At 39.1% G+C, this 27,246-nt stretch overlaps 1 protein-coding gene across 2 annotated transcripts; it reads right to left on the bottom strand.

Moving 5' to 3' along the window:
* Positions 1-723: 723 nt before the first annotated feature.
* Positions 724-22,829, bottom strand: nop53 (NOP53 ribosome biogenesis factor). 2 transcript variants are annotated; one of them, XM_052107158.1, is made up of 12 exons: positions 22,617-22,829; positions 20,412-20,488; positions 19,968-20,055; positions 12,636-12,844; positions 12,438-12,493; positions 12,228-12,323; positions 10,250-10,348; positions 4,075-4,242; positions 3,818-3,993; positions 1,254-1,320; positions 1,093-1,169; positions 724-903 (listed from the first exon to the last, which is right to left on the bottom strand). In XM_052107158.1, the coding sequence occupies exons 1-12, from the start codon at positions 22,820-22,822 to the stop codon at positions 843-845; spliced, it is 1,380 nt and encodes a 459-aa protein (XP_051963118.1). In that variant the 5' UTR covers positions 22,823-22,829; the 3' UTR covers positions 724-842. The 2 variants fall into 2 exon arrangements, with proteins under 2 accessions (XP_051963118.1, XP_051963117.1); XM_052107157.1 differs by having other exon boundaries at positions 19,968-20,058.
* Positions 22,830-27,246: the final 4,417 nt, after the last annotated feature.

Raw genomic sequence — 27,246 nt, forward strand, 5'->3', positions numbered from 1 at the left:
ATTTTCTTGATGAAAAAAAACTTATCATGCCCAGTCACAGGTGCATGTAAAAAGGCTAACAAGAAGGCTAAAGACTCTAGCGTCAGTAACTAATATGACTCAAGGGCAAAGGAGTAAGGTTTACACACTGCACAGCACGTACTAGCTGGCTACCATTACACCCCCCAAACCTCAATCCCATCTGGGTCATGGCAACACTGTAACAGGTCCTGCTCGACCCGCTCCGAGTGGGATTCAAACCAACGTCAGCCAGCATGGGAGGCAGGCACACTGATGAGGCTAAAGGCCAGAGGAGGGAGGTTTACAAACACTGCACAGCACGTACCAGCTGTCAACCGTTTCATATGCAAACAACTATAAATAAGCCATTCATAGTTCGATTCTCCCAAAAACTGGCATGATTTCAATATTGCCGTTTGATCATTGTTGCCATTTCAGCAGCACTGCCTCAACCAATGGCATGAGTTCAAGGTGTGACTAGCAGTTTGGCAAACCAACAGAATATAGGAAGGGTGTTTGGGTAACCAATCATTACTTTTTCAACTATGTTTGGTAATGCTAGTGGCACAGAAATGAAATGCTTCACCTTTAAGCACAATGAACTGGTGTCAGCAGAAAAACTTATGTGTCAAGGATATAAAAAATTATGTTGCGAGACGAAAAAAAAAAAAAAAAAAAAAAAAGCCTAACTGGAATTTCAGAAACACACAATTAAGGCAAGAGTTATCAAGTGGGCATAACAGCTTTATTTTTATTAGAACAGCACAACATTATTTGTTGACTCATAGTTTGCAGACTGCTCCATTGTATGGCGAATGTGAAGTGAACGCAACCCTGTGAGGTCACTTCATCTCTCTGAAGGCTCTCTTTTCTGTGTACTTCAGCTTGTGTTTCCTCTTAAATCTGAAATGAGGATATAAATCGATAAACACAATGGATTGAAGAAACTTTAAAGCATTACATTGTTTATCACAAACCTTACAATCGTACGCTAACCAGCGGCACTCATGCTTAAAAGTGAGCGGAGGTGTTTAATTTAATATTTTCTTTCTTAAAAAGCTTCAGAAGAAAGGAGTGAAATAATAAACTTACTTGGCTCTCTCTCTGGGCTCAATCAGGTTTCTCTTCTGTAAACTCTTAAACCGGTCTTTGAGGATGCTGCCCTCTGGCTGCAATGCAAAGGAAACACACATCATTAGAAACACAACTGGAATGCGGTATCAGCTCAATGCATAAAATGCAAACATACAAACCTTCAGACTGCGTAGAGAGCTGGCGAGTTCATTGCTCAGCTGCACATCTAGATCAGGAGTCTGGAACCTAATAAAAGAAAATAACACTTTCAATTACAGAACAAAACTATGTAAATTACAGTCAAAGCACATTGGGTTACAGCTTTACAAACCCGTGCATTTTTTGTTTGTTTGAACAGCATAGGTTAAAGTGCAGACCAAAATACGCCATTTAATAATGGGTAAACTCTGCATCACTAATGAAAAACATATCTTTTTCACTATGTTTAAGCCTTACATACACATTGAGACAGTGTTTTTGTCCAGCAAAATCAAAGCTTTTCGAAAAGTCAAGTGCATACACTTAAAAATACTGTCTTTGCATTGTAGTGTGGACAGGGAAAACAGATATCTGAAAACGGAGACATTTGTTGTCATGTGATACATTCAACTCAAAACAATCAAGGCAGCCCATGTTGTGGCGGCATTGTTGTGCCTGCTACCTACTTTGATACCGTTGTTAAAGAGAAATGTTACTTTGAAAAACCTTCACATTGCATTACTTCAACATTACTTTGTACAACCTTCATATTTGACGGTTTACTCTGATTTCCTGTCCGTTGATGGGACAATGGCCTTTCATACCGTACATGGAACAGTCATTTTTCAATGTCGACGAAAAACTTTTGTAAAACACTTGAACAGCAATGTGGATGGAGTGCGTTTTTTGAATGTATCCGGATCAGTATGGACTTAGTTCAAGAAAACCCTTAACATAATTTTGTTATGCCCCTACCTGTAAAAGGGGGTCAAAGTGTTATTAATCCCCCCCTTCAGCACTCTTTCACACTTTGGATTTAAACGGCTCATGAAAAGGGCGTGAAAAGTTGTCACATGTTTGGTGGGTAGTGGGTAGGATGGGAGCAAGTACAGCAATTCACTCACTCTTACTCATGATAGAGATGGCTTAACATCAAAATGTGAAAAGAAACAAAAGCATAAATGTTCTGGGGAACTTTTCTGTACATCAATCATGGAAAAAACTAATTATGAATATTTGAAGACAATAGAACTGTTTGCAATCAAAGAATGGATATTTAGATTTATGAAGTGAGAACACGCATTGCGCCATCAAAACCAGGACTGCTTTTGAGAATTAAGATAAATTCATATAATTTTTTCTTACAAGGAATATTTCAGGTTTAATGCAAGTTAAAATCTATTGACAGCATTTCTGCCATTCAGCTGCGGTGTCAAAGTTGATTAGCACAGAAAATAATCGACACATTCCTCGTTTTCTAAAGAATAAAGAAAATAAAATGTGTTTAGTAGTGCACATCAAATAATAAAAGGTAAATGGTTCCAATACACAAAACATTAAAGGAATAGTTCACCAAAAATAAAAATGCTCTCATTAATCTTTATTCAGCAGAACACAAATCAAGATTTTTAGAAGATGATAGAGCTCTGTCAGGTCCTTAAATTGGAGGTACACAGGTGCCGGCACTTTGACGGTCCAAAAGTCATATTTAGGCAGCATAAAAGTAATCCACACGACTCCAGTCGATCAATGAAGGTTTTCTGAAGCGTATCAATAGGTTTATGAAACAAACAATTAGATAATGAAAAAGTTTTTAAACTTTAAATTGGCGCTTCATCCAAGACTCGGTTGAACTCTCGCGTGACGTCCGCTCTTCTGATGTAAATAAGTGCCACTTCAGAATTCTCGCGTGAACTCACCGACGCACTTGCATCATGCTTTAAGCAATTACTTTACAAGATAATAACATTTTAATTATCAATTACTTTTTTTACACAATAATGTAAAAAAAGTAAATTCATTGATCGACTGGAGTCGTGTGGATTACCTATATGCTGCCGGAATATGATTTTTGGACCGTCAAAGTTCTGGCACTCGTGTACCTCCAGTTTAAGGACCTGACAGAGCTCTATCATCTTCTAAAAATCTTTACTTGTGTTCTGCCTAAGACAGACTGTCATACACATCTGGGATAACATAATGAGAGAATTTTCATTTTTGGGCGAATTATTCGTTTAAAATACACACAGCTTCAAAAGTATTGCAACAATACTTAAACGTGTTCACATGACTTTAACATGAAAAAATAGCTTACCGACCATGTCGGTGTAAAGTAATAATTGTAATATTTTGTTTTGAAAATTTTACAAATTTTCTTTTTTGATCATTTTCAAACTTTAGTAAAGTAAAAGAGCAAGTCAACAGAAATATTTACACTGAGTGAAGTAGAATAGAACTCCACTGCCAGGGTCACTATGAACTAAAGAACTGTCGTTTTATGGCAAGAGCTGCGTAAAGGTTCTTCAAAGGTTTTCCAGACAAGGAAACATCATATAGGTTTTTGTCAGTAAATAATAAAGTTTTCTTTTTGGGGTGAACTAATCCTTTAAAAATGTTCAACATAGTAAGCTACTTTGTAATGTGGCTATCTTTTAAACAGCCAACAAAAACATATATGTAACTAATTTAAATTAAATATAGCTTGTAGTTTGGCAGCAATAAGAATGATGTTAGAGTATTGCAGATGTAAAGTTGAAGCACTAACTTGAGTCTGCCCAGTCGTCGAGGCATGCTTTTCTGTGCCTCCTGTTGCGCCTTGCGTTGAGCCTGCCGCATCTTCGTCATCAGTTCCCGCTCTTTGAGACTGGTGTGGATAGAGCGGAGCTGGAACAACTGCTGCCGGCTGTCAATAAACTGACGCTCCGCCTTCCTTTGTAACTCCTGGGCAGTTAAATAAAGGTTTGAATACAAATAAATTCTTGCCAAACTCAGTCAACAAACAAATTCATTCTTTTTCTTTACCTTTATTCTTTCAGCTTTCTCTCTTTTCCTCTGTCTTTCGGTTTTCTTTTCCTGCGTTGCAGTAGGCCCAGTGACAGAGTCTTCAGCAGCCATATCTGACTGTTCATGTTCTGGTTCCATCTCCCCTTCCTCAATCAGACCCTCCACTTGCTCTTTAAAGGTGCTCTCCTACATAAACACAAGCAAATCTTCATTTTGTACAATCTATATCTAGTGCTCAATTTTAATGTAAAAGTGAAAACGAAGCCAGGTGTTAACTTTGAACTCAATTTGATCAGCTGCTGCAGGAAGTAAGAATTTTCATTGGCTAATATATTTATTGCCTGACCAAACCAGGCAAAATGCAATAAAGCATCAAGCAATAAATGGTCTCTCTTCCATGTTCACGTCACATGAAACAGCATTCACAACCATTCATGTGTTGGTAGTAATGGACTACATGTAATCTGGACTAAGTAATCTGATATAATTTTAAAATAATTTTATGAAAGGATTTATATGTTGGTCTACTTATCACATATTGTATCACAGGTCAAGTCGAATAGATTCCTTTAAAGGGAAAGTTCACCCACAAATGAAAATTATTTCATAACATCCTCACACCATTCCAGGTGTATATCTTTCTTTTAATGTAATTTAATTTTAATTTTAATAAAAACAAAAAATTTTTTTTAATTTTTTAATGTCTTCTGCTGAAAACAAAGATTTTAGATGAATATTTCAGATCTGTAGGTCCAAAAAAATGCAAGTGAATGGTGATCAGGCCTTTGCATCTCCAAAAATCCCAAAACAAAATAGTAAACTATATGACTCCAGTGGTTAAATCTATATCTACAGAAGCGATGACAGATTTGGGTGAGAAACAGTTCAAAGTCCTTTCTTTTTACACTTTTACATCTGAAAGTGAAAAGGGAGATTTAGAGTAAAAGAGGTCTTAAATTTTGATCTGTTTCTCACCCACATCTATAGCTTTAAACAAAATTAACTGGGGAGGTATTGGAAGTAAAGTGTCACTGCGGAAAGACCTGCAAGAACACAAAAGGGCTTAAAAGACACCAAGCCAGGACCAAGTGTGGAAAAGAGGGGTCACAGGTGCAGCGCACAGTGGTAGCACCTGGTGAGACGCAGGAGAACTCCAGGCAGGAAGCACCCCACAGAACTGGAGATCTCTCTGCACCTGTGTCACCTCAATTCCCAAGGAGGGATCCACCTGATAACACCCCTGAAAGTCAAACCCACCCTGCGAGAGAACGAATCATATGGCCCAAGATGAGCGATACTAAGGAATGGCACCAATTAGACCAAGATCTTGACAAAGTGTCAGAAGTCACGCTAGCAGGGACAGTTGAGTGGAAAGTCAAAGCCCTCTCAACAATAACATACAATCTGGCAAGAGAGCGTTTTACAATAGAGGATAAGAAGGATAACATAAAAACTGCAAAGCAGCCAAGCAGAAGAGAGAGAGAAATACACAGCTTGAAAGAAATTACAGCTCTCAATAAACAGTTTAAAAGAGGCCCCATTGAAGAAAGGGAAGGCATCAAGGACTTGACGAGTCAACTACGGAAACGTCTCTGCAGGCTTCGGAGTGGAGTGGAGTGGTGGTGGCTAAAGCACAGGGCTGTTAATCAGAAAGTTGCAGGTTTGAACCCCACCTTGAGCAAGGCACTTGTTGATTGTCCCTGTAATAATTGCACTGTAAGTCGCTTTGGATAAAAGCATCTGCCAAATGCATAAATGTAAATGCTTCGGAGAGCAGAAAGCACTCGGAAGCAGAGGAAGGAGAGGGAGAACAAAAGATCTCAGTTCACAAAAGACCCTTTCAGGTTCACTAGAACACTGCTGGGTGAAGCAAAATCTGAGAAACTGACCAGCCCCAGAGAAGATGTAGAGGGGTTCCTGAGGGAGACCCACATTGACACGTCCAGAAACCAAGCCCTGGATGCCAACCCAAAAACCACTTCTATGTGTAGAAGGGAAAATCTTCATTTGATCTTCATTTGTATCAATCACAAGATACACTGACACCTCTATCCAGAAAGGTGGGATTCCAGGCTTCTCTGGGTGTCTGGAACATACCGGAGTTCTCAGTCAGATGATCCGGAAGGCTAAAGCAAAGAAAGGCGACCTGACAGTGGTCTGGTTAGATTTGGCCAACGCATATGGATCAATTCCTCATGCCCTAATTTATGCAGCATTGAACCATTACCACATCCCTCTGCTCATGAAGGGAATGATCTCCAGTTACTTCAGAGGTATCCAGTTACGGTTCAAAACATCCCAGTTTACAACCCAGTGGCAAGACCAGGAAAAGCGAATCATAACTGGATGCACAATCTCCCCCATCCTCTTTATTATGGGAATGAACCTCCTTGTAACAGCTGTGGGAAAGAAACCAGAGGACCAAAAATGGAATTGGGTATCCGACAACCCTCAATAAGAGGTTTCATGGACGATCTCACTTTAACAACCAAAACCCATGTGGAGGCGAGGTTGGTGCTTGACCGCATGGCAACGTGGGCCAGAATGAAGTTTAAGCCAAAGAAATCCAGGAGTATGGTGCTCAGAAAAGGCAAACTGATAAATAGGTTTAAGCTGCAAGTGCAGGGAGAGGATATTCCATCAATAGAGGAGAATCCACTCAAATGTCTCGGAAAGTGGTTTGATGACTCACTTACTGACAGGAACAACATCAACACTGAAAAGCAGTCAGAGCAATGGCTGAGGATCAAAAAATCGAAAAGAATTTCCGGGGAAATCCAAAGCATGGCTCTACCAACACAGACTGCTGCCGAGACTGATGTGGCTGCTGACAGTGTATGAAATTCCTATGACAAGTGTGGAAGGAGTGGAGAGGAATATTAACAAGTTCCTCCGAAGGTGGCTGGGAATCCCTCCAAGTTTTACTTCAATAGGCCTATACATAAGATCAGGACAGCTCCAGCTTCCTCGGTCATCAGTGGTGGAGGAATTCAAGGTGGCAAAGTGTAGCTTGGTAATGACATACAGAGACTCCCAGGATGAACAAGTCAGACATGCAGGTGTTACTATAAGTTCAGGACGCAAGTGGGTAGACAACACAGAGAGACAGGGCCTCGGAACTTCCCATTTCCAACAATGGGGGAAGACAGATACCATGGAGAGAAGAGCCATGATCCAAGAGGAAGTACGGTACCTGGAGGAAGGACGAAGATCAAGGGCAGTGGAGCTAGCATCCCAGGGAGCCTGGACCAAATGGGACCTTCCCAAGAGGAAAATAACATGGGCAGATCTATGGAAACTGGAGCCTTTCCGCATATCCTTCCTGCTGCGATCGGTGTATGACACGCTCCCAACTCCAACAAACTTGCACAAGTGGGGTATGAGAGAGGACCTACTGTGCAAGCTTTGTGGGGAGAGGGGCACCTTGGCGCACATCTTGTCAGGGTGTAAAAAAGCACCCAGGGAAGATATAGATGGCACCATGACGCTTGCCAACACCCTGGAGCAGGAGAGATGCAAGAAACGCCAAACACACAGGAAACCAACACCATTGATAAAATTTGTGAGAGAGGGAGAAAAGCCATTAACCACAGTAAAAACAACAAACAACCTACTACAAAAGGCCGAATCATGGAATATGAAGGTAGACCTGGGAAGGCTGCAGTTCCCCCAAGTCGTCCAGACAATCCTAAGGCCAGATGTGGTCCTGTGGTCTGAGGAGAAGAAGATCATCCTGATCGAACTTACAGTCCCATGGGAAGAAGGGTGTGACCAAGCCTTTGAAAGAAAGAGTGCCAAATACCAGGATATTTTGCAAGAATGTCGGGAGAAAGGATGGCAGGCGTGGCTGTTCCCAGTCGAGGTTGGCTGTAGAGGATTTCCTGCCCAGTAAGTATGGAGAATGGTCACAGCCATTGGAATGATAGGAAAGGAAGAGAGCAGTTCGCAGGATGGGAGAGGCAGCAGAAAGAGCCTCTTGTTGGCTATGGAACAGGAGAGAGGAGATAAGCTGGAAGCCAGGAGGAGGAGATGGGCAGTGATTTGGCCACCACTGCTGACCCACCAACAGGAGGGTGTTGCGGTTCAGGGTCGAAACACCCAATGATCGTTGGACACCGTCTGACGACATCAACTCCTCCTGGCCAAAGCTACATTCACAGAAGGTAAAAGTAGGATAAACATATTTTAGATGTAATCATTCTCTTAACCACTAGAGTTTCCTTTGTGATTTTTGGAACTACAAAAGGTCTGATCGGCTAAAGAAAGTCATACACATCTGGGATGGCATGATGGCGAGTAAATAATGAGATAATTTTCATTTTTGGGTGAACTATCCCTTTAATGCCGTCTTTGTTATCTTTGGAGCTTTAAAGTTTTTGACCCCACTGACATTGTATGGACGAAACCATACTACATTCTTCAAAATGTCTTCATTTGTGTTCCGCAGAAGAAAGTTATATTAGTTTGAGATGGCACGATGGCAATCTTAGATTTATCAAAGCATGCACAATATGTTTTCTAAAGTTAATCAGATTATCTAAAATGTAATCTAAAGTTTGACCGATTACAATTTTAATTGTGTTTGATTTTTAATTTTAATCCATACATTTAAAAAAAAAAAAAAAAGGCAGACATAAATGTGAATTTGCTAAAAACAAAAGGCTTATAACTTGACAAAAAACAAAAACAAGGAGGATCAAGTGTTTGGTTTCATTTTAAAGAACACATCATTTTTTTAATGATATAGATTAATAATTTGTAAGACTCATAGCCTGAGAAACTGCTGAAAAAAAATTAAAAAAAGTCAAAAGTTTATTCTTTCTTATTTATTTGATTTGACACTATATATCATAGGGTGTAAATAAAGCAGCTCTGACAAACTGTTTTTGTTTGGTTCCCAATCACGTCACTTGTAACAAGGTCAAATGTTTGTGCTGATATGACAACACAATGAAATGTTATAGCATTACAAAAATAACTTGCATATAAAAGCCAATCCAAACAAATAAAACATTAATTGTACATAAAAATGAATTACACATGCAAATACAACAATGACTAAATGTATGCTCTCTTTCCAAAGCATACAGGCATGAGTAATAAAATCTCATTCAGTTCCATTCTGTCATTTGAGCAAACATTTAGTTGCATGTACTTGGCGCCATCTCCTGATGGACATATGTAATTAGATTTAATGATCCTCTCTGCCCATATTTGGACGACTTCAACCTCTGGATGCAGCGATCTGAATCCTAAGTCAATTGGTTTAGCGTTCCATGAAGATGGGCAACGTACTACATAATTTCCAATTAAGTCATCTGATCCAGGAAATCTAATGTATTTTTAGCCAGATAGCACATTATGAGTGGTGTGCACATTGTCCTTCGTGTGTATTATCTAATGATTTATGCATCCGATTACGTTGTGTGCTCATATTAAAGAGAATCCTTTCCTCCAAGTAATGTATGTGTACCTGTTTACATGTAACATGTATGTCAAAGCCATATGCTTAGCTATTACTCGCTATATTTTTGTCTGGGTGTAAAACAAGGCTGGTTGTATTCTACTCTTTGAACGATTTCCAATGACATTTGACACATGGCTATTTGATCAGTTTGATGTTTTTACAGATTAAATAATATGTGCTGTGACAAATGTCACATTTCCTACAGTAAGGAATTTTTCTCTAATGCAATGGTAATGTTTTCAAGTCAATAGGCAATAGAACGGTTGGTCAGTCAAATCAAACTTTGTATAAAAAAAAAGCTTTGAAGAAAAATATGCACCTTTTATTTTTTGAAATTCAAGCTATACACCACTTAGTTTATTATTATGGTAAACGGCATTATTTATTTCAATTAAGGAAATGTATAAACATTTGCAACTGAAATGTCAATGTCTCGCTATTTGGCATGCACTTCATGTTGACTTAAAGCTGTTGTCCTAATCAGCCATGGCTCAAGTCAATCAAGACATTTTTCATGGCAGACACTTTTATCTTAAGCAACTTTGTGAATTCAAGGCACAAATGTTTTTGGTATGTGCACTCCCTGGGAATCATACCAATGACATTGTTTGTAAATAGTGCCATGCTCTAATAGGCTGCGGTTTTGCTGCTTCTAGCAGCATTTCACTTTATTTGAGGACAGAATTACTTTACATTTAGGATGAGTTGTTAGGACCGAGTTTGTACCTCAGTGGCGGTGTCGTCTTTCACAGCCAGCTGACGTGCCAACCTCTCTTCCGCTTTCAGTTTCTTCACCTCCACCTCATGGGCTTCACGGAGAAGCTCCTAAAAACACACAAAAATGTGCCTGTTAAAACAAATGATTACAAAAGGGATTCTGCAGGTATCATCAAATCTAATTTAATGCCTTTTTTAATGCCATACATGACCCATGACTAACCACGTGTATGGATATATATATATATATATATATATATATATATATATATATATATATATATATATACATACATATATACATATATATATATATACATACACATATATACACATATATACATACATTATATATATATATATATAATAAATATATGTGTATATATACACACACACACACACACACAAATATACATATACAAATTATACATTTTTAAAAAGCCCATGTCCCAATTGTAACCATTCAATCTGACAATGATGATAATCTTGGATATTTGAGACAATCTACGTAATTTAAGTAAACTGTATCACTCTGAACTGAATGGCTCAGGAGACATATTAAAATATAAAAATGTATTTGCAGATATGTCAAATTTAATTTAACATGGTACCAATCAACTAGATATTGAATGGTATAGGCATACTGAAAAATCAGTCCATGACTGGAAAAAAAGCCATTATGTTTCTGTTTGTGTAAATTGTACCGCCATCGAATACACGTGACCTCCTTCAACTAGGACCACAAATTGTATCAGTCTGGACAGTGAAGGAAAAACTCTGAACTTTTTAAGGCTGGAACTTAATGTATGCAAAATTCAAGTGCTATAGAAATTACAGTTTTAACTTTGTGTAAATAAGAGAATGAATCCATGTGCCTTAGTTCGCTCACTTTTAGTTCAAATTCGGACTCAACATTTTTCTATTCATTTCATTTGTCCTTGTATCTCCTCATAGTATTAGATTTTGTAATCATTTGAGCCATGAGTGTGTTAGATTTGTTTTTGGCCTGCTCAGCTAGTTGATCGACATCATTCTGAAGACTGGCGCACATCTCCATCAACACCTGTATATGGTCCTGGCTGAGGCTACAGAAGGCAGTAGTTCACAATTGTCCTGCATTGTTAAATCGCAGAAATCAGTTTATTTTTGAAGTACGGGGCAAGTCCACATTTTAAAATGTAGCTGGTTTTGTCCTTTCCACATGTGAAAGTCTTTGCTATTTGCGAATCAGGAAACATTCCCTGGAACAATTCAGAAACACCTTCATTTGATGTGTATGAGTGGTGCTGCACCTCTGCCTGCAGCGTCGCATTCAAACCAAACGCTGGTCAAAGTTCGATCGATTTTCCTTCGGTAGTGGCTCCGCAGGAAGCGGTGGTCACTACAGCAGCAGTTGTGGTGGTTGTAGTAGTTGCTGAAGATGATACTTTGTTGGTCACGTGGAAGTAACTTGAGATAGTTAATTGCTGTCTGCCTTTTACAGCCGATTTGTGGTCGGACTGCATATGAGATTTAACGGCTCCATGTTGACAACTATGTCCAAAATGTCTTCTAGGAATTTGCACTTACCCATTACTTTGCAACTTTACTAAATTTACGTTCTCTGTTATAAACTCCTCCAGGTCCCAGCCTGCCGCTGTCCAAACATCCGGCGTTACATCAATTTTGCACCGGCCGGAGGCAATTACCAAACTGGATCCGTGTGTTTATCACACCAATGTACATATTTTGCGACAGCAAATCAAAGTTATAATTGTGAAGGCTATATTCTAAATAAATTGGTAATATTATTTTTTCAAAAACTATCAATTTGTTTTTATGCCTGTAGGACTAACATTTAATGGTTTTTAATGCTATTTAAGGCCTTAATTTTCGCAAAATCCATTTAATGCCTTTTAATGCCCCGCGGAAACCCTGTACAATGAAAATGTCAAAAATGTACACGTTCTGATGCTGTTGCATTTGTGCATAATAAGCTTTATTTTACCTGGTGAGAGAAGAAGTCTGGGTTGTATGATCCTCCAGGAGCAATAACCTCAACCGCAGGAAGAACTGACGGCTTCTCATTCAGTTTGCTTGGTCTCTGAAGATATAAAAAGGCAATCGAGCACATTAGCGCATCCATTTTCCAAAAGATTGTTAATGACTCTCTGAAGGCAACAGTGCTGTCCATCAATACTACACATAATTTTCTCACCTTTACAAGCTTTTTCTTAGTCTGTTCCAGGTAGTAGGGATCAGCTGTCTCTGGTGCTGTTTGACATAAAAACACTGAAGATTACTTCACTCATACACATACATCACTGATATAAATGTATTTAAGGGAATTGATTGTGAGCAAATGACAGAATTTTCATTTTTGGGTGAATATCCCTTTAAACTGAGCTTTACTTACAACTTGCACTCCAGAGGTCATAAAAGCCTCTTTCTGGATTATTATTGGCCACTGGACGTTCTTTAACAGACACCCCAGCAGCAGCAGCAGCCCTGCGGAGATTAAGTAGCTTTTCTCTACGTGGCAACACACCCATGGCCGCCAACTTAGCTGCTTTCTCTGCCATGCGACGCTGCTTTTTAGCATTGGGCTGTTGGAATGCCAAGACACTGAAAACACACAAGGGAAAATTATGACTATGGAGCCAATTTAGGGACTACAGTATTCTGAATCTGAAAAATGGAAACTTAAATGACAAGTATCAATTTTCATGTTTCCTTTTTATTAGTTAAAAATATTTTCTTATAGGTACAAAGTCTCCGGTTTTCAGCACTCACTTTGATGTAGATTGTGCTACCTGACTCGAGTCTAACAAACCTCACACACATTCAGGTTTTGGGCTGAGATTGGGTTAGATTTGGAAGTATATTAAAAATGCGCATTTTCAAAATGCACATAAACATTGTTGGAATGGAAACGCAGCTGACCAATAGAGGTAGGGCTGGGCGATATGGCAAAATATATTATCACAATATTTTTTTCCATATTGATCGATATCGATATTTGTTACGATATATAATTTAATAATGCTGCCCGTTTGAAAAGTATACTGATAATGATGCCTGAAGAAACCAGAAGGTTCAATATTTGTTGAACTATATAGTTTATTAACATAAAAAAATAACAATGCAAACATTTAACTGTGCAAACATGGATTGGTTGAGAATATATTTTGTTATAAAAGAATATTGATAAACTTTAAATCTAAATGTTAACATTTTACTTTTAGCAAACATGCTTTATCTGCCTTGACAAAACAATGCAAGTTAGCTTGCCTTGTAACTTATTATAAAAATATAAAACTAAAAGCTGTGACTACAGTACTATCACATCAAATTTCTTTGGCAGGGCAGCAAACATTTCAAAATGTTTGTAGAGGTACAACCAAGACAACAAATGTAAACAAGTGAACCACAAAGTCCCTGGCAGATTTAAGTACTTAACTGTCAGATAAATAAAATATTAATTGTGTACTGGTTTTAAATATCTCAAATGAGTAAAAAGTGCAAAATGTAAACATTGTAAACCAGTCACTATGCTACACCTTTTAGGTAGTGCTCATTATATGTAACCCTAATTACCCTAATAGGTTTTTTGCCAGAAAGACTAGTCTGTCCACAGCATCTGGCGTTAACTAACGTTAGCCTGTTGGGCAAAACTTGTGGACGGAGTAACATTAACATGGGCCCGCATTTTCATACTCTCGGTGTGGTCGCTGGGATGGTACCTTTTCAGGTGACCGAAAAGGTTTGTTGTGTTTCCCGTCTTGGTTATCACCGACCGACGGCATATTTTGCAGACCGTCTTTATTTGCGCATCGTCGCTTTTCAGATATCCAAACCACTTCCATATAATTGACGTCTTGTTACCTTTTTCTGTCAACAATTTCCTCAGCTTTGGAAGATAGTTCGAGTTCACTTTCACCGTCGCTTTCGTCGTTTCCACTCATTTTTTCTTTACATTCACTTTCTTCACTGCCGGTAGCTCAAACAGTGCTCTGCTAGCAAATGGGCGTGTACTTAGACGCACAAGCCAAAATCTGCGTTCTGACTGGCTGCTGTCCGTTTATTTCTGCTTTGTAATAGGCTGTTAGGTCTATCCATATCGAGTAAACATGTCAAAAGTTTATCATCGTAGTCTAAATAAATATTATCGCGATGCCATATAGAGATCGTTTTATCGCCCAGCCCTAATTAGATGTGGATAAAACATTGATTTTCCAATGCATTGCAATATTTATTTCAACGATCTCAATAACGATTCTCAAATTCAAAGATCGATCTTTTACTTTTGCGCAACACTTCAATACAGTGAGAGGAAATATCTTGCATTGGCAATTTTCACATTTTAAAAATGTATATATCTGACAACTGTTTAGATTTCATTCACCATAAATGAATTGTGTGGTAGAGTGTTGAAGTATTCAGCAGCGAGATCCTTTCATTGCATTTTGAGAGTAAAAGTTGTTGTGTGTGTCTAAAGACGATATCCACGTAACCAATTTTTCATTTAATGTCTCTTTTAATAACCTTTATGTTCTTTACAGTCAGTTGTTGACTGAAAACAACAAAAAATTATTTCTGGCATAGCAGAGATAGTCATTTGAGTCTCTCTCGTTAATATGCGCTAATTGGAAGACGTTGTTACCAGAAATGCCGGGTTTCCTTAACAAGACAGTACCTGTTTTTATCATGTGTTCAACAAATCAGTGTACAGTTGAAGTCAGAAGTTTACATACACTTTGGTGCAAGTCATTAAAACAAATTTTTTAACCACTCCACAGATTTAATATATACTATAGTTTTGGAAAGTCGTTTAGGACATCTACTTTGTACATGACAAGGAATTTTTCCAACAATTTGTTTCACTTTTAATTGACTATATCACAATTCTAGTGGGTCAGAAGTTAACTGTGCCTTTAAGCAGCTTGGAAACTTCCAGAAAATGATGTCAAGTCTTCAAACAATTAGCATCTGATATGAGGAGTACTGAATTGGCGGTGTACCTGTGGAATTATTTTAAGGCCTACCTTCAAACTCAGTGCTCGTTGCTTGACATCATGGGAAAATTACAAGCAATCATCCAAGACCTCAGAATATGTTTTGTTGACCTCCACAAGTCTGGTTCAGTCTTGGGAGCCATTTTAAACACCTAAAAGGATACCAAGTTCATCTGTACAAACAATAGTTTGCAAGTATAAACACTAGGGCTGCACGATTTGGACAAAGTCGTATTGTGATTATTGCGAAAAATATTGTGATTTGAAATTCGATTATGATGGTAATGTTTTCCACATGTTCAACTGCAAAAAGTCACACCTAAGCAAATGGAACCGAACTCAGAGAATTTCTGTTACTCTAAGCATGAGAGGGAGTTGAGGAGCACTGAACCACTCTGAAAACACTAACAATGCACTAATTTAATATAGACTGGACTGAGCAGCACAAATAAACTTTGAAGGGAGCACACAATTTATTTATTTAAAATCGCAGCCTTTGCCATTTAATAATCGCACAAGGTCATATCGTGGTTTCGATTTCATTTCGATTAATTGTGCAGCCCTAATAAACAGCATGGGACAATGCAGCCATCATACTGCTCAGGAAGGAGACACATTCTGTCTCCTAGAGATTAATGTAGTTAGTTGCTTAAAGTGCAAATCAATACCAGAACAACAGCAAAGGACTGTGTTAAGATGCTGGAGGAAACAGGTAGACAAGTATCTATATCCACAGTAAAATGAGTCCTATATCGACATAACCTGAAAGGCTGCTCAGCTAGGAAGGAGCCACTCCAGTAAAACTGCCATAAAAAAATACAAAAATAAAAAGAGACTACAGTTTGCAAGTGCAAATGGGGACAAAGATCTTACTTTTTGGAGAAATGTCCTCTGGTCTGATAAAACAAACATTTTATTGTTTGGTCATAATAACCATTGTTATGTTTGGAGGAAAAAGGGTGAGACTAGCAAGCCAAAGAACACCATCTCAACCGGACAAGGATAGAGGTCGACCGATTAATCGGTCGGATGATTAATCGGCTGATTTTTTTGCATTTTTTACATAATCAGCATCGGCCAATATCCAAGTATATCAAGCCGATTATTAGGCAGGCGCATCTGTGGGCAGCCTAGTGCTGTTGTGGAACACATGTTCTACGCACGCTGCCCCTAGAGCCATTTTTCAGCAGAGTGAGCAGACATCATCCAGTGCCTAAGGAAGGAGCTAAGTTCCTTGGAGAAAACGGTAAGGATTAAATTTGTATAACTCCTTTATATTTAATTAAAAACTTTTGATATGTTATTGCCAACTTCAAGAAAAAACGCAACAAACGTGATAGGCATGACGGCTACTTTGGATATTGATAGCGTAGTTGAAGCTGCATTATCACAGCAGAAGTGTTGGCTATCATGTCACAATAAGTAAGGAAGAATTTTGCAATTACAGACAGTGAATCTGAGACTTTTATTTGTACTGTTTGTATGTCTTATATTTGAGAGGGTTGTCACTCAATGCAGAGAAATAAGTAATAAAAAAAAAGATACCAACGCACTATAGGCTAGTGAAGGACTGGCTTTGGTAAGCTCGGACGTTATCGGTTCTGCTGTCGGTACTGGAGAAATTAAGAAAATACATTTCTTATTGCTATAAAGTTATTTTATCTCGCCAGCCATTTCTATGTATAATAATATTAAACCATTTGTCTGTGATGCAATTTAGCCATTCGCAGTCAGAGAGGGAGAGAGAGAGAGAGAGATCTCTCTCACGCGGTGCCACAGCGAGCCCTGCTTAATGAATGATGACAGAGGACAGAACTAAACATTCAAACATAGCCTGGTTACACCCTCTGTGATATTAGTCTGATTTTATTTTAGATTTCGCCTTCCAAATATTATAAAAAGAATATTTATACATAAGCCGCATTCTGTCTAGCACAACTTCCTTCCCTTCACAGCGGTGCACTGACATTTCTCCCTAAAACTCAAACTTAACGTCAGAATCAGCACGATCGGTGATTGTTGTAAAATGCTACTGTTGCTAAATTGCGGGTCACTTTTAATAATAAAAAGAGTGCAAGAGATACCGTTCCCAAGGCGGACCGTGCTCCGAAACAGACCGCAAAGAGACAAGCAAAGTATAGGCTACTTTGGGTTTCATGTGCGTGTCTAAACGATCAACTATACACAAAAATGTCAAAACGACCGGCTTGGAGATTCACTTAAACACACTATGTCTTAAATGGATGTAGTTATGGAAATAGTTGGGGAGAAAATATGCTGCAACAGGAGCCTATTAGATCTGAACTCGGTCTTAAAGGGGAAGCAGTCTAATAAACATGGTGAAGATTGAGCCATTACTGCGAATCAAACAACAAAAGGCAAAGAGAAAATCACTTACAGCTCTTGAATGAATAACTTCTGCTTTAATAAGCATTAATCTATCTATGATAAACTATGCAGTGTTATTTTACAATTGATTACTTTGTTAGATTTCCTTTTAGACCACACCTGAACAGTTATGTTAGTAGACCTTCCTGAAATTAAATCACTGTGCCTATATAATGTTTATCTTTGTGTAATTGTTTATCTTTTGTTTAATAAATATATATATATATATATATATATATTAATATTATTATTATTAATATATTATATATATATATATATATATATATATATATATATATATTTATATATTAATATTATTATTATTAATATATTATATATATATATATATCACAAAAAGAACCATTAAAAATACCGTTGAAGTACCGGATCAATGAGCAGCATCGATAACAGTAGTAATACCATTAAAACCATAACGATACCCACCCCTAGTTATGCCTGTGCTTCTCTTGGATGCTCTGAAAACGGATGTTAGAATAACATAAACATCGCTTCGCTGCACGTGACGCTAGTCAGCAGCTAACTTTAGTATACCGTTAGCTAGCAGCTGGATTAAACACGGTTAAAATGCTGGCCAAACAGTGTAAAGTGTGACTGTATTTCACTGTAGACTAGAGGGTCCAACAGGGGAACGTTAAGCAGTGCAGCTGCCGTTGTCTGAACTGAAGAACAACAGACGGTGCGTCGTGGTGCATTTAAAGTTATAGTAAAATACCATTTTCCCATCTGGTGGTTGTTTCTTTCGTTCAACAGCAATTTAGTAGTGAAATACATTATTATTATAAGTTATAGTTATTACAATATTATTAAATCATTCAATTTTGACCATATGGCCTAAAGTTTTTTTTCTCTCCCTTTTTTTGCAATAATTGTCCGTCAACAAACAAAACAAAAAATACATGTTTCAGGACAGTTTTTGGGAAGAGGGCAGAAACGTTTTTAGCCTTGTATTACTTACAATGCACTGAATTATTAGCTGAATAATGAAACATTTTTTAGATTTTATATCTATACCCATCTATAAAATGACTTGAAGATGACGTCAAGATACTACACAAAAAATACTAACTTAACCTTGTGTTTTTCCACTTTTTTAGTCATTACAGTCTGATGGCTGAAAAGAAAACCACACTCTTATGGCAGCGCTTCACCCAGCCAACACCAGGGAAGGCCAAATGCAATATATGCAGCAAGACGGTAAGCATGGGGGCTGAGAAAGGCAAAAGTACAAATACTACAAACATGTGGAATCACCTGAAGGCAAACCACCTCCAGGATTACAAAGAGGCAGTAAAAGAAAAAGAAGATGCAGTGGCTGCTGCTTCTGCCAATCTCAGTCAGCCTACTGCAACACAAATATTCGATTCGCAAAGAAAATGGCAAAATTCTGAGCAAGGAGGCCTACAAACCTGACTCTGTCCAGTTCTGTCTAGAGGATTGGGCCAAAATTCCAGCAACTTATTGTGAGAAGCTTGTGGAAGGCTACCCAAAAAGTTTGATCCAAGTTAATAACAAAGTGTATGTAAACTTCTGACCCACTGGAAATGTGATGAAATAAATACAAGCTGAAATAAATTATTCTCTCTACTATTATTCTGATATTTCACATTCTTAAAATAAAAGAAGTGATCCTAACTGACCTAAGACAGGGAACGTTTTCTACAATTAAATGTTACGAATTGTGAAAAACTGAGTTTAAATATATTTGGCTAAGATGTATGCAAACTTCTGACTTCAACTGTAAATACTTACTAAATTTATAGATTTGTTAATTTTTTTAAATATTAAAATTACGAAAAATTTATAAAATACATTTAGTAAATTAATATCTTCATTTTGTACCTAGTTAGAAGGTCCCCTGTATAATTAACTGCAAAAGCTGGGAGAGAACTTTTCATATGTAAGCAATAGGGCCATTTAACTAAAATATACCCATGTGAATCAATATCGAATTGAGACCTTGTGAATTGGAATAAAAAAATCTGTAGCAATACCCAGCCCTACTGACCACTTGTGATCAGACCACCTGGCACAAATGTTATTACCAGGTGTAAACAGGGCCTGAGACTTACATGTAAAAAAATAAACATCTAAAATACAACACAACAACCCTAATCCACTACCCTCAGATCCTGGATGGCCGTTCACACAGCCCTCCAAGTTCCATTGCGTTATCTTCACATTCCCAAAGAAATACTGGGAGTGCAAGGATGAGCTCATCAGCGGGCAGGAGTGGTCTCAAAAATAAGGTGGTGTGCATTATATGATTATGCAGATTACATGTCACATTAAAGCTTAAATGTATAGAAGAGTCATACTGCACTTACTCTTTAGGTGCAGTTATGTGTGAGTCAGGCTGAAGAATTAAATCTATCCGTAGCGGCTTTGAATGTTTGCCCTTCTTGGCTGTTGTCTCTACTAACAGAAAGGAACAATAAATATGGAATTTACAAACAAAGACAATAACAAATGGTATAGTTAAGACTGGGGCTAGTTGTCACACTTTTTTTTTTACTCCAGAGAATATTTCTCAGTATGGGTTTATTTTCATTACAATACTTTGCAACAACAACAACAAAAAAACAACAAAGAGAGTTAATTTAATACATAAACCCCTATGGCGGGGCATGTTTTCACACTGTGTAGAATAAGGGGTAACAATAGGGACATTAAATACTCATGAGGCATATCCGTAGCTAATGTACCACATGTGAGAACTAAAACCCTGGTATTCCTTATATGTAAAGAGAGGAATAATATTTCATACGTACGTGGTTTTGTATCTTTCTCCTTTGCACCAGTGTCCACAAAGAAGAGGCTGTCATCTGTTTTTTCAGATATTAACCCCCTTATGGATGAAAAGTAAAAAAACAAGTACTCATTTTGTGTTTTTTAGAATATGCTAGATGACTGCATCATGAACTGAAAGGGGTTAATAGAGCCGTTCAGCTTACAGTCCAAAAACACGGAAAATAATTCCCACAGGATTTTACTATGGGTTTTTATTATGGAGTTTTTGAACTTATGAGTAAAAATAAGGTATGTGGTTAAACATTACTTGAGGATATGTGGACATTTTCTTCTACAACATAAATAAAACACTGTCATACCTCTAACTTGAATTTTGAAGCCATAATTACATACTTAAAAAAAAAAAAAGAAAAACACCAACAACAGCTTCAAAAATCATGTTTGAGGTATGAAAGAGTGTAATTCATGTTGTAGAACAAAATGTCCACGTATTGTAATGTTTACCACAGACCTTATTTAACTCAAAAGTTCATAAAACCTACAGAAAAATCCAGATGGAACCCATGGCTAACTAGACTTCCGGGTTCGCCTACAAATTGACATCACGGCTGAACAGCTCTATGGCCCTGTCCCAATACCAACACTTGCGGTCTTGGATCTTGTATGAAACCAAATACTGATAAGTTGTGTAAAGCACTCTTGGTCATCTTATATATATGACAAGCCAAAGCATATAATTTAAATGGTTTGTATTAGTAGCAATTAACGGATCACACAGGTTTATAGAAAAAAGTTTTTATCAGGGTTTATGCAGTGTACTGAGAAACAAATTAGAAAGAAATTGCTTATATTTCATGTTTTACAGCAGTTATGGACGACGCCATTTTACAGTTAAACATACAAAGAATTTAAAATCTAAATTAGTAAAAAATAATTAACTTTTACAATTATTTTTTAACTTCTTTTCCACAGCACAATACACTTCCAACAACCAATAGTGTATTAATAAATAAAAAAATGGGATAATATTTTCAGTTATTTATTATACCAAGTAGTCACTGCTAAGTGAAGAGACAAAAACAGCGCTAATATCTTTAAGTCTACCAGAAGAGTGTCATAACGTGCAATCAAAAGTCATCCACACACTAAAGCTGCGTACACACTGCCAGCGACTTTGTCGCTGCAAGTCGCCAGTGGCTGGCGGTGAAGTCGCTAGTGGGTGTTCCCACTACTGGTTGCCTAGTAACGTTTATAAATGACATTCACGGATGTCATTCCATTGCTGTTGACAGCGAATCTCTTTTCTTGCCACTAAAAACAAACATTTTGGAGGGAAAAGACTAAATATAAATGGAATCAGTACATAAAATGCTTTATATCAAAGATGAATGAGAAACAAGGCGTGCTGTTTGCCATAGCGGCCGTTTATCTCCGGCGAAAATGCAAATGCCGGTCTTTCTGGGTCCATAAAATCCCCGCGATCTCAGATACACCTGTCCACGCAGTATTTTTCTTAAAAATGTCATTGTACGTGGGAAGAGACATATCATAGAGCACTGGGAAATTTCTAACAGCAAGAATTAGCCTTTCATCCGTCTTGATAGAGAGAGAGAGAGAGAGAAGGGACACGTGAGCTCTCCCGTTGTCTCTCCTATTGGCTGTCGCTTCCGTTAGTCGCTCCAAAGTTGAACTTTTCTCAACTTTGTCGCGTCGCTGGACACGCCCACATCTAGCGCCAACGGTCGCGACAGCTCGTGTCGCCGGAAGTCGCTGTGCTCGCATTGAAAATGAATGGTATTGAGTCGCTGTTGCGCGCGATGTCGCTGGCAGTGTGTACGCACCTTTACAGTTTTCACGTCTACTTGCACACTAGTGGCCAAACACCGGAAATACGTAAAACATGTGGCAAGACCAAAGCCTGTTTAGTCACTTTCCTTTTTGTTTGTTTTAATATACCTCGTGGCTCCTGATGTAAACGTTATGCAAGCCTTAATAAAGAAAGAAAAAAGACCAAAGCCGTAAGTGGGGGTATTGGGACAGGGCCTATGTACTGTTGCTGTAGTGTGATTAGTAACACTTCAACAGTCCAGCTACCTAGTAACCACGTGACCATCCTCTTCAAAGCATGCACAAACTCAAGCTTTATTTTGAGAGAACAACTTTTTGTTAAGACATCCAAGTAGCGCCATTGTTTGTTTTATTCCTTTTCATATCTGATCACTCACCCAGTAACTCTCTCCTGAAGCCGCACGTCATCTAGAAACTCTTCCACATCATTGATATCACTGTATTTGTTCCAGTTCTTTTTCTTATTTTTGTTCACGCGTTTTCTACGTTTGAGATCCGAACTGTTGCCTTCCATATCCTTTTTTAGACTCAAAAACCCCGGTTGAGCCGCAGCCATGCGTTTATGTTTCCTGGCGGGCGCCATGTTGAAATGAGAGAGGCGGAGCGAAGGGATCGAGGGGGGAATGTTTGTAAAACGTAGCTCATGAATATGAATTAGATAATGGGACTGGACTGGAGTTGCAAAAAGCCATGCGTTTATGTTTCCTGGCGGGCGCCATGTTGAAATGAGAGAGGGGGAGCGAAGGGATCGAGGGGGGAATGTTTGTAAAACGTAGCTCATGAATATGAATTAGATAATGGGACTGGACTGGAGTTGCAAAAAGTTTCCTACAGGTGGCGCTTGACGGACACATTTTTACACTTGGAAATATATACATATTTTAAATCATCAATTCCTAGGATTGGTTAAAATACAAATAGAAATTCGCCCAGAAATTTCTATAAAATTAGATTTTATTTTTTAGACACATATATTTGGACGTTATTTAGACACATCCTACCCAACCAATTAGAGACAATATCCTTGCCCATATCAGGCTACCTCTGGCATGCTAAGTTTTACTACCCCCCACATTTGATTGACATTCATATCACTAACAAGCATATCCATATCAATCATAATAGGTGTTTCTTCAACTTCGGGCACTACAAGCCCTGTAAATTTATAGAAAGTAAAAACCTTTTAAAACATTTTAACACTCCTACTAGGTTTATTATTATTATTATTTGTATTCATATTATTATTTGTCTGCTTACAATGTCCAATAGTGTATGTTCATGCATCACAGGAGATTTATATCATGTTTGTCATTTTTATTTTCTGAAAATCATGAAAATTCCCACCACAGGGTTTTTGCACGTCCTGATTCTGCCGAGTTAGACGCGTTCCTGGGTCAACAAGGGAGGTGCTTAAGGTAAAATTGATCAACCAATCAGATTCATCTCGTGGCATCATCTAGATTGAGCGCCACTTTTTGAGTTTCTCAGCCTTCAAAGTCTCTACTTCATTTCACAGAGGTAAGTGCAATTTCTTTAAAATGTATAATTTCAAATGCGTCTCTGTATCTACTCAGTGTAATGTATTAACTTTAATTTCACGATTAATTCATTACTAACGCTAACATTAACTAAACTGCTCATATAAGGTGCAAATCGCCCAAACCCCTTTCCTATCGGACAAGTAAGGGTGCCCGCGATTGTTTCTCCATCCGACCCGTGTGGTGTTTTCCCCATGATCGTGTCGTCGGATCTTTTCTCATGTTGATTTATATCACTTTTCCCCTGCATTTGTTTAGCAGACCCTTATACTAATCCTTTTACAAAAGAGAAGTTAAACACTTTCGCGGATGGGACCAAACACCAATAATGCGGGTTATTCAATCACTGTATTTAAATAATAATATCAATACAATATCTAATATAAGACAAACAGTAATCAATCACTGTATTTAAATAATCATAATACAATATTTAATATAAGACAAACTGTAATCAGTCACTGTATTTAAATAATCATAATAATAATAATACAATATTTAATATAAGACAAACTGTAATCTACCACTATGTAATATTAATAATAATAATGAAATATCTTGTGTTGACCCAGGGACATCAATTCTTATAACTCATCTAATATAAGACAAACAGTAATCAATTACTGTATTAAATAATCAAAAAACATTACTCTAGTACTATGTAATAATACTAATGATATTGTCACGTTCAGTCTGCACCTTTTTCCATGACTCTTATTTTGAAGTTCTCTCCCTCACTACATTTCCCATAAGCCACTGCCCTGATCACTCCTTTATTGTCCCCACCTGTTTGTCATTCCCTCATCTAAACCTTTGTGTATATATACCCTTCAGTTTCTCCTAGTTTCTGTCAGTCCTGAAAGTGTTATGTTCAGTGTTTGCGCCTACTCCAGTGTTTGCGCCTACTCCAGTGTTTGCGCCTACTCCAGTGTTTGCGCCTACTCCAGTGTTATTATTAAAGGATTGAAAGTTCCTACTCCAGCATCTCCTCTTGACTCCCAAGCACACCAAGCATTACAGAAGGACTGACCCAGTACTATGGATTTACCTGCTGTGCAAATCCTCCTCCTCGAACAAGGAGATCGTCCAGTCGAGGATCATGTGCGTGAGTTTCTCCATCTAGCGAATTTGGTGCACTATGAGGACAACTCTAGTATATTTCTTCAGAGCTGGTCTGAATAGTGCACTGAAGGAGCAGATGCCTCCGGTGGGTCCTCACTGGATGCTCTGCAGCTTTGTGGAGATGGCTCTAAAACTCAGCGGCTCACCGTTTACTGTGGGTGTGGAGGATGAGGACTTGGGATCTCCTCCCACAGTGGACATTGTCAAGCCTTCCACGGCCCCAGTCCCCAAGCCTGCCACGGTCAGCGAGCCAGCGCCTGTAGCCTCGACCGTCCCAGAGCCAGCGCCTGTAGCCTTGACTGTCCACGTAACCACTCTCCCTGCTGGCCGAAGGAGAAGTAGCAGTGTCTTCCACGTCTCCGTCTTCCAGGGTTCAGTCTCCGCCTTCCAGGGCTCCGCCCCTTGAGCCTCCCACGGCTCTGCCTTCCAGGGCTCCGCCCCTTGAGCCTCCCATGGCTCTGCCTTCCAGGGCTCCGCCTCCCGAGTCTTCCACTGCTCCACCTTCCAGGGCTCCGCCCCTTGAGCCTTCTACGGCTCCGCCCCCAGAGTCCGCCATGGCTCTGCCTTCTACGGCTCCGCCCCCAGAGTCCGCCATGGCTCTGCCTTCTACGGCTCCGCCCCCAGAGTCCGCCATGGCTCTGCCTTCTACGGCTCCGCCCCCAGAGTCCGCCATGGCTCTGCCTTCTACGGCTCCGCCCCCAGAGTCCGCCATGGCTCTGCCTTCTACGGCTCCGCCCCCAGAGTCCGCCATGGCTCTGCCTTCTACGGCTCCGCCCCAGAGTCCGCCATGGCTCTGCCTTCTACGGCTCCGCCCCCAGAGTCCTCCATGGCTCTGCCTTCTACGGCTCCATCCCCAGAGTCCTCCATGGCTCTGCCTCCCATGACTCCGCCCACTCCCAGGCCTCCAGACCCTGTCCTGTGGCTGACTCCCAGGCCTCCGGACCCTGTCCCTGCCCTGTGGAGGGCTCCCAGGCCTCCGGAACCCCTCCCTGTGCGGCCACCTCCCAGGCCCCCTGAACTTGTCCCTGTCCTGCGGCCGCCTCCCAGGCCCCGATCATCCTCCTGGGATCATTCTTCCCCTTTTCCTCACCCTCATCTGTCTTGGGGCGCCAGGAGTCGCCCATTTAAAGAGGAGGGGTAATGTCACGTTCAGTCTGCACCTTTTTCCGTGACTCTTATTTTGAAGTTCTCTCCCTCACTACATTTCCCATAAGCCACTGCCCTGATCACTCCTTTATTGTCCCCACCTGTTTTTCATTCCCTCGTCTAATCCTTTGTGTATATATACCCTTCAGTTCCTCCTAGTTTCTGTCAGTCCTGAAAGTGTTATGTTTAGAGTGTGATGTTTACTCTAGTGTTTGCTCCACTCCTGTGTTATTATTAAAGGTTTGAAAGTTCCAACTCCCTAAAACTTAAAAACTTTGACAAATTTTAGAAACACAAATTCTGCAAGTCAAAAGGACAAGGATAAAGGGTACTACATTTTCTACTGTATCTGGTCAGGGAACCCTGTTGATGGAAGTTACAAGAGCTCAGGATGTATGGCTTACACATAATTTAAGGTTAAAAGTGATTGGCTGAGCCACAAAATCATTGTACAACGCACCAGCAAAGAGCACAATGGGCACAATGCAACTTGCGAACAAGGACACTTTCAAACAGATATCATTCTACTGGATATCCACAAATGGTCCAGACCTTGTGGACACACCGACTTGAACAACCGTCAGAACTTTGTCACTCCAAAGGACATTGAGAATATACGTACATGCTTGGTATGCCGAAGCCATTTGGATAAAGATGATGCTGTTAGTTCAGCCAAATTATTGACCAGTCACCTCAAGGACAATGTTGGTTTTTTTCAGCCTTTTTCCCATGAGAAGGATCTCGTGATTATCCTTCAGACTCCCAACATGAGAGAGAATCTATACAGACAGGGAAAGAACATTATATTTTTGGATGCTACTCATTGTGTCAGCCAGTGTAATTTTCCACTTTATACCCTATAAGAGATGACTATGGCCATGGAGTTCCAGTCACTTTTATAGTAACAGGCAATGAGAAAGAGGCAACACTAGAGGTAGCTTTACACCAGTTAAGGAGAGTGTGTCCTGCTGCACCAAGATATGTATATTTTGTTTAAATTGACATACTTGAAGTAGAATCAGTGGTCTGGCCCCAGAGATATCACTGCCCTGCCATAAAATTATTCGTTAACACTTTATTTTACAGTGTCCTTGTTACTTATGTTACATGTACTTACCATAGTTATTACATCCTTAAAACAAGAAAAAAATTACGTTCTAATGCAACACTGCATAAGATGTAAAAGACTTGTTTTCAGATT

This window comes from Xyrauchen texanus, chromosome 36, assembly GCF_025860055.1.
Source record: "Xyrauchen texanus isolate HMW12.3.18 chromosome 36, RBS_HiC_50CHRs, whole genome shotgun sequence".
Lineage (NCBI taxonomy): Eukaryota > Metazoa > Chordata > Actinopteri > Cypriniformes > Catostomidae > Xyrauchen > Xyrauchen texanus.

Excerpts from the sequence above, each read along its gene's own strand:
- nop53 (XM_052107157.1), bottom strand. The coding sequence starts at position 22,822 with ATGGCGCCCGCCAGGAAACATAAACGCATGGCTGCGGCTCAACCGGGG. Across the intron at positions 4,243-10,249 it reads AAGACGACACCGCCACTGAG|GAGAGCACCTTTAAAGAGCA; the intron begins GTACAAACTCGG and ends GTGTTTATGTAG. Across the intron at positions 3,994-4,074 it reads AGAAAGCTGAAAGAATAAAG|GAGTTACAAAGGAAGGCGGA; the intron begins GTAAAGAAAAAG and ends TTAACTGCCCAG.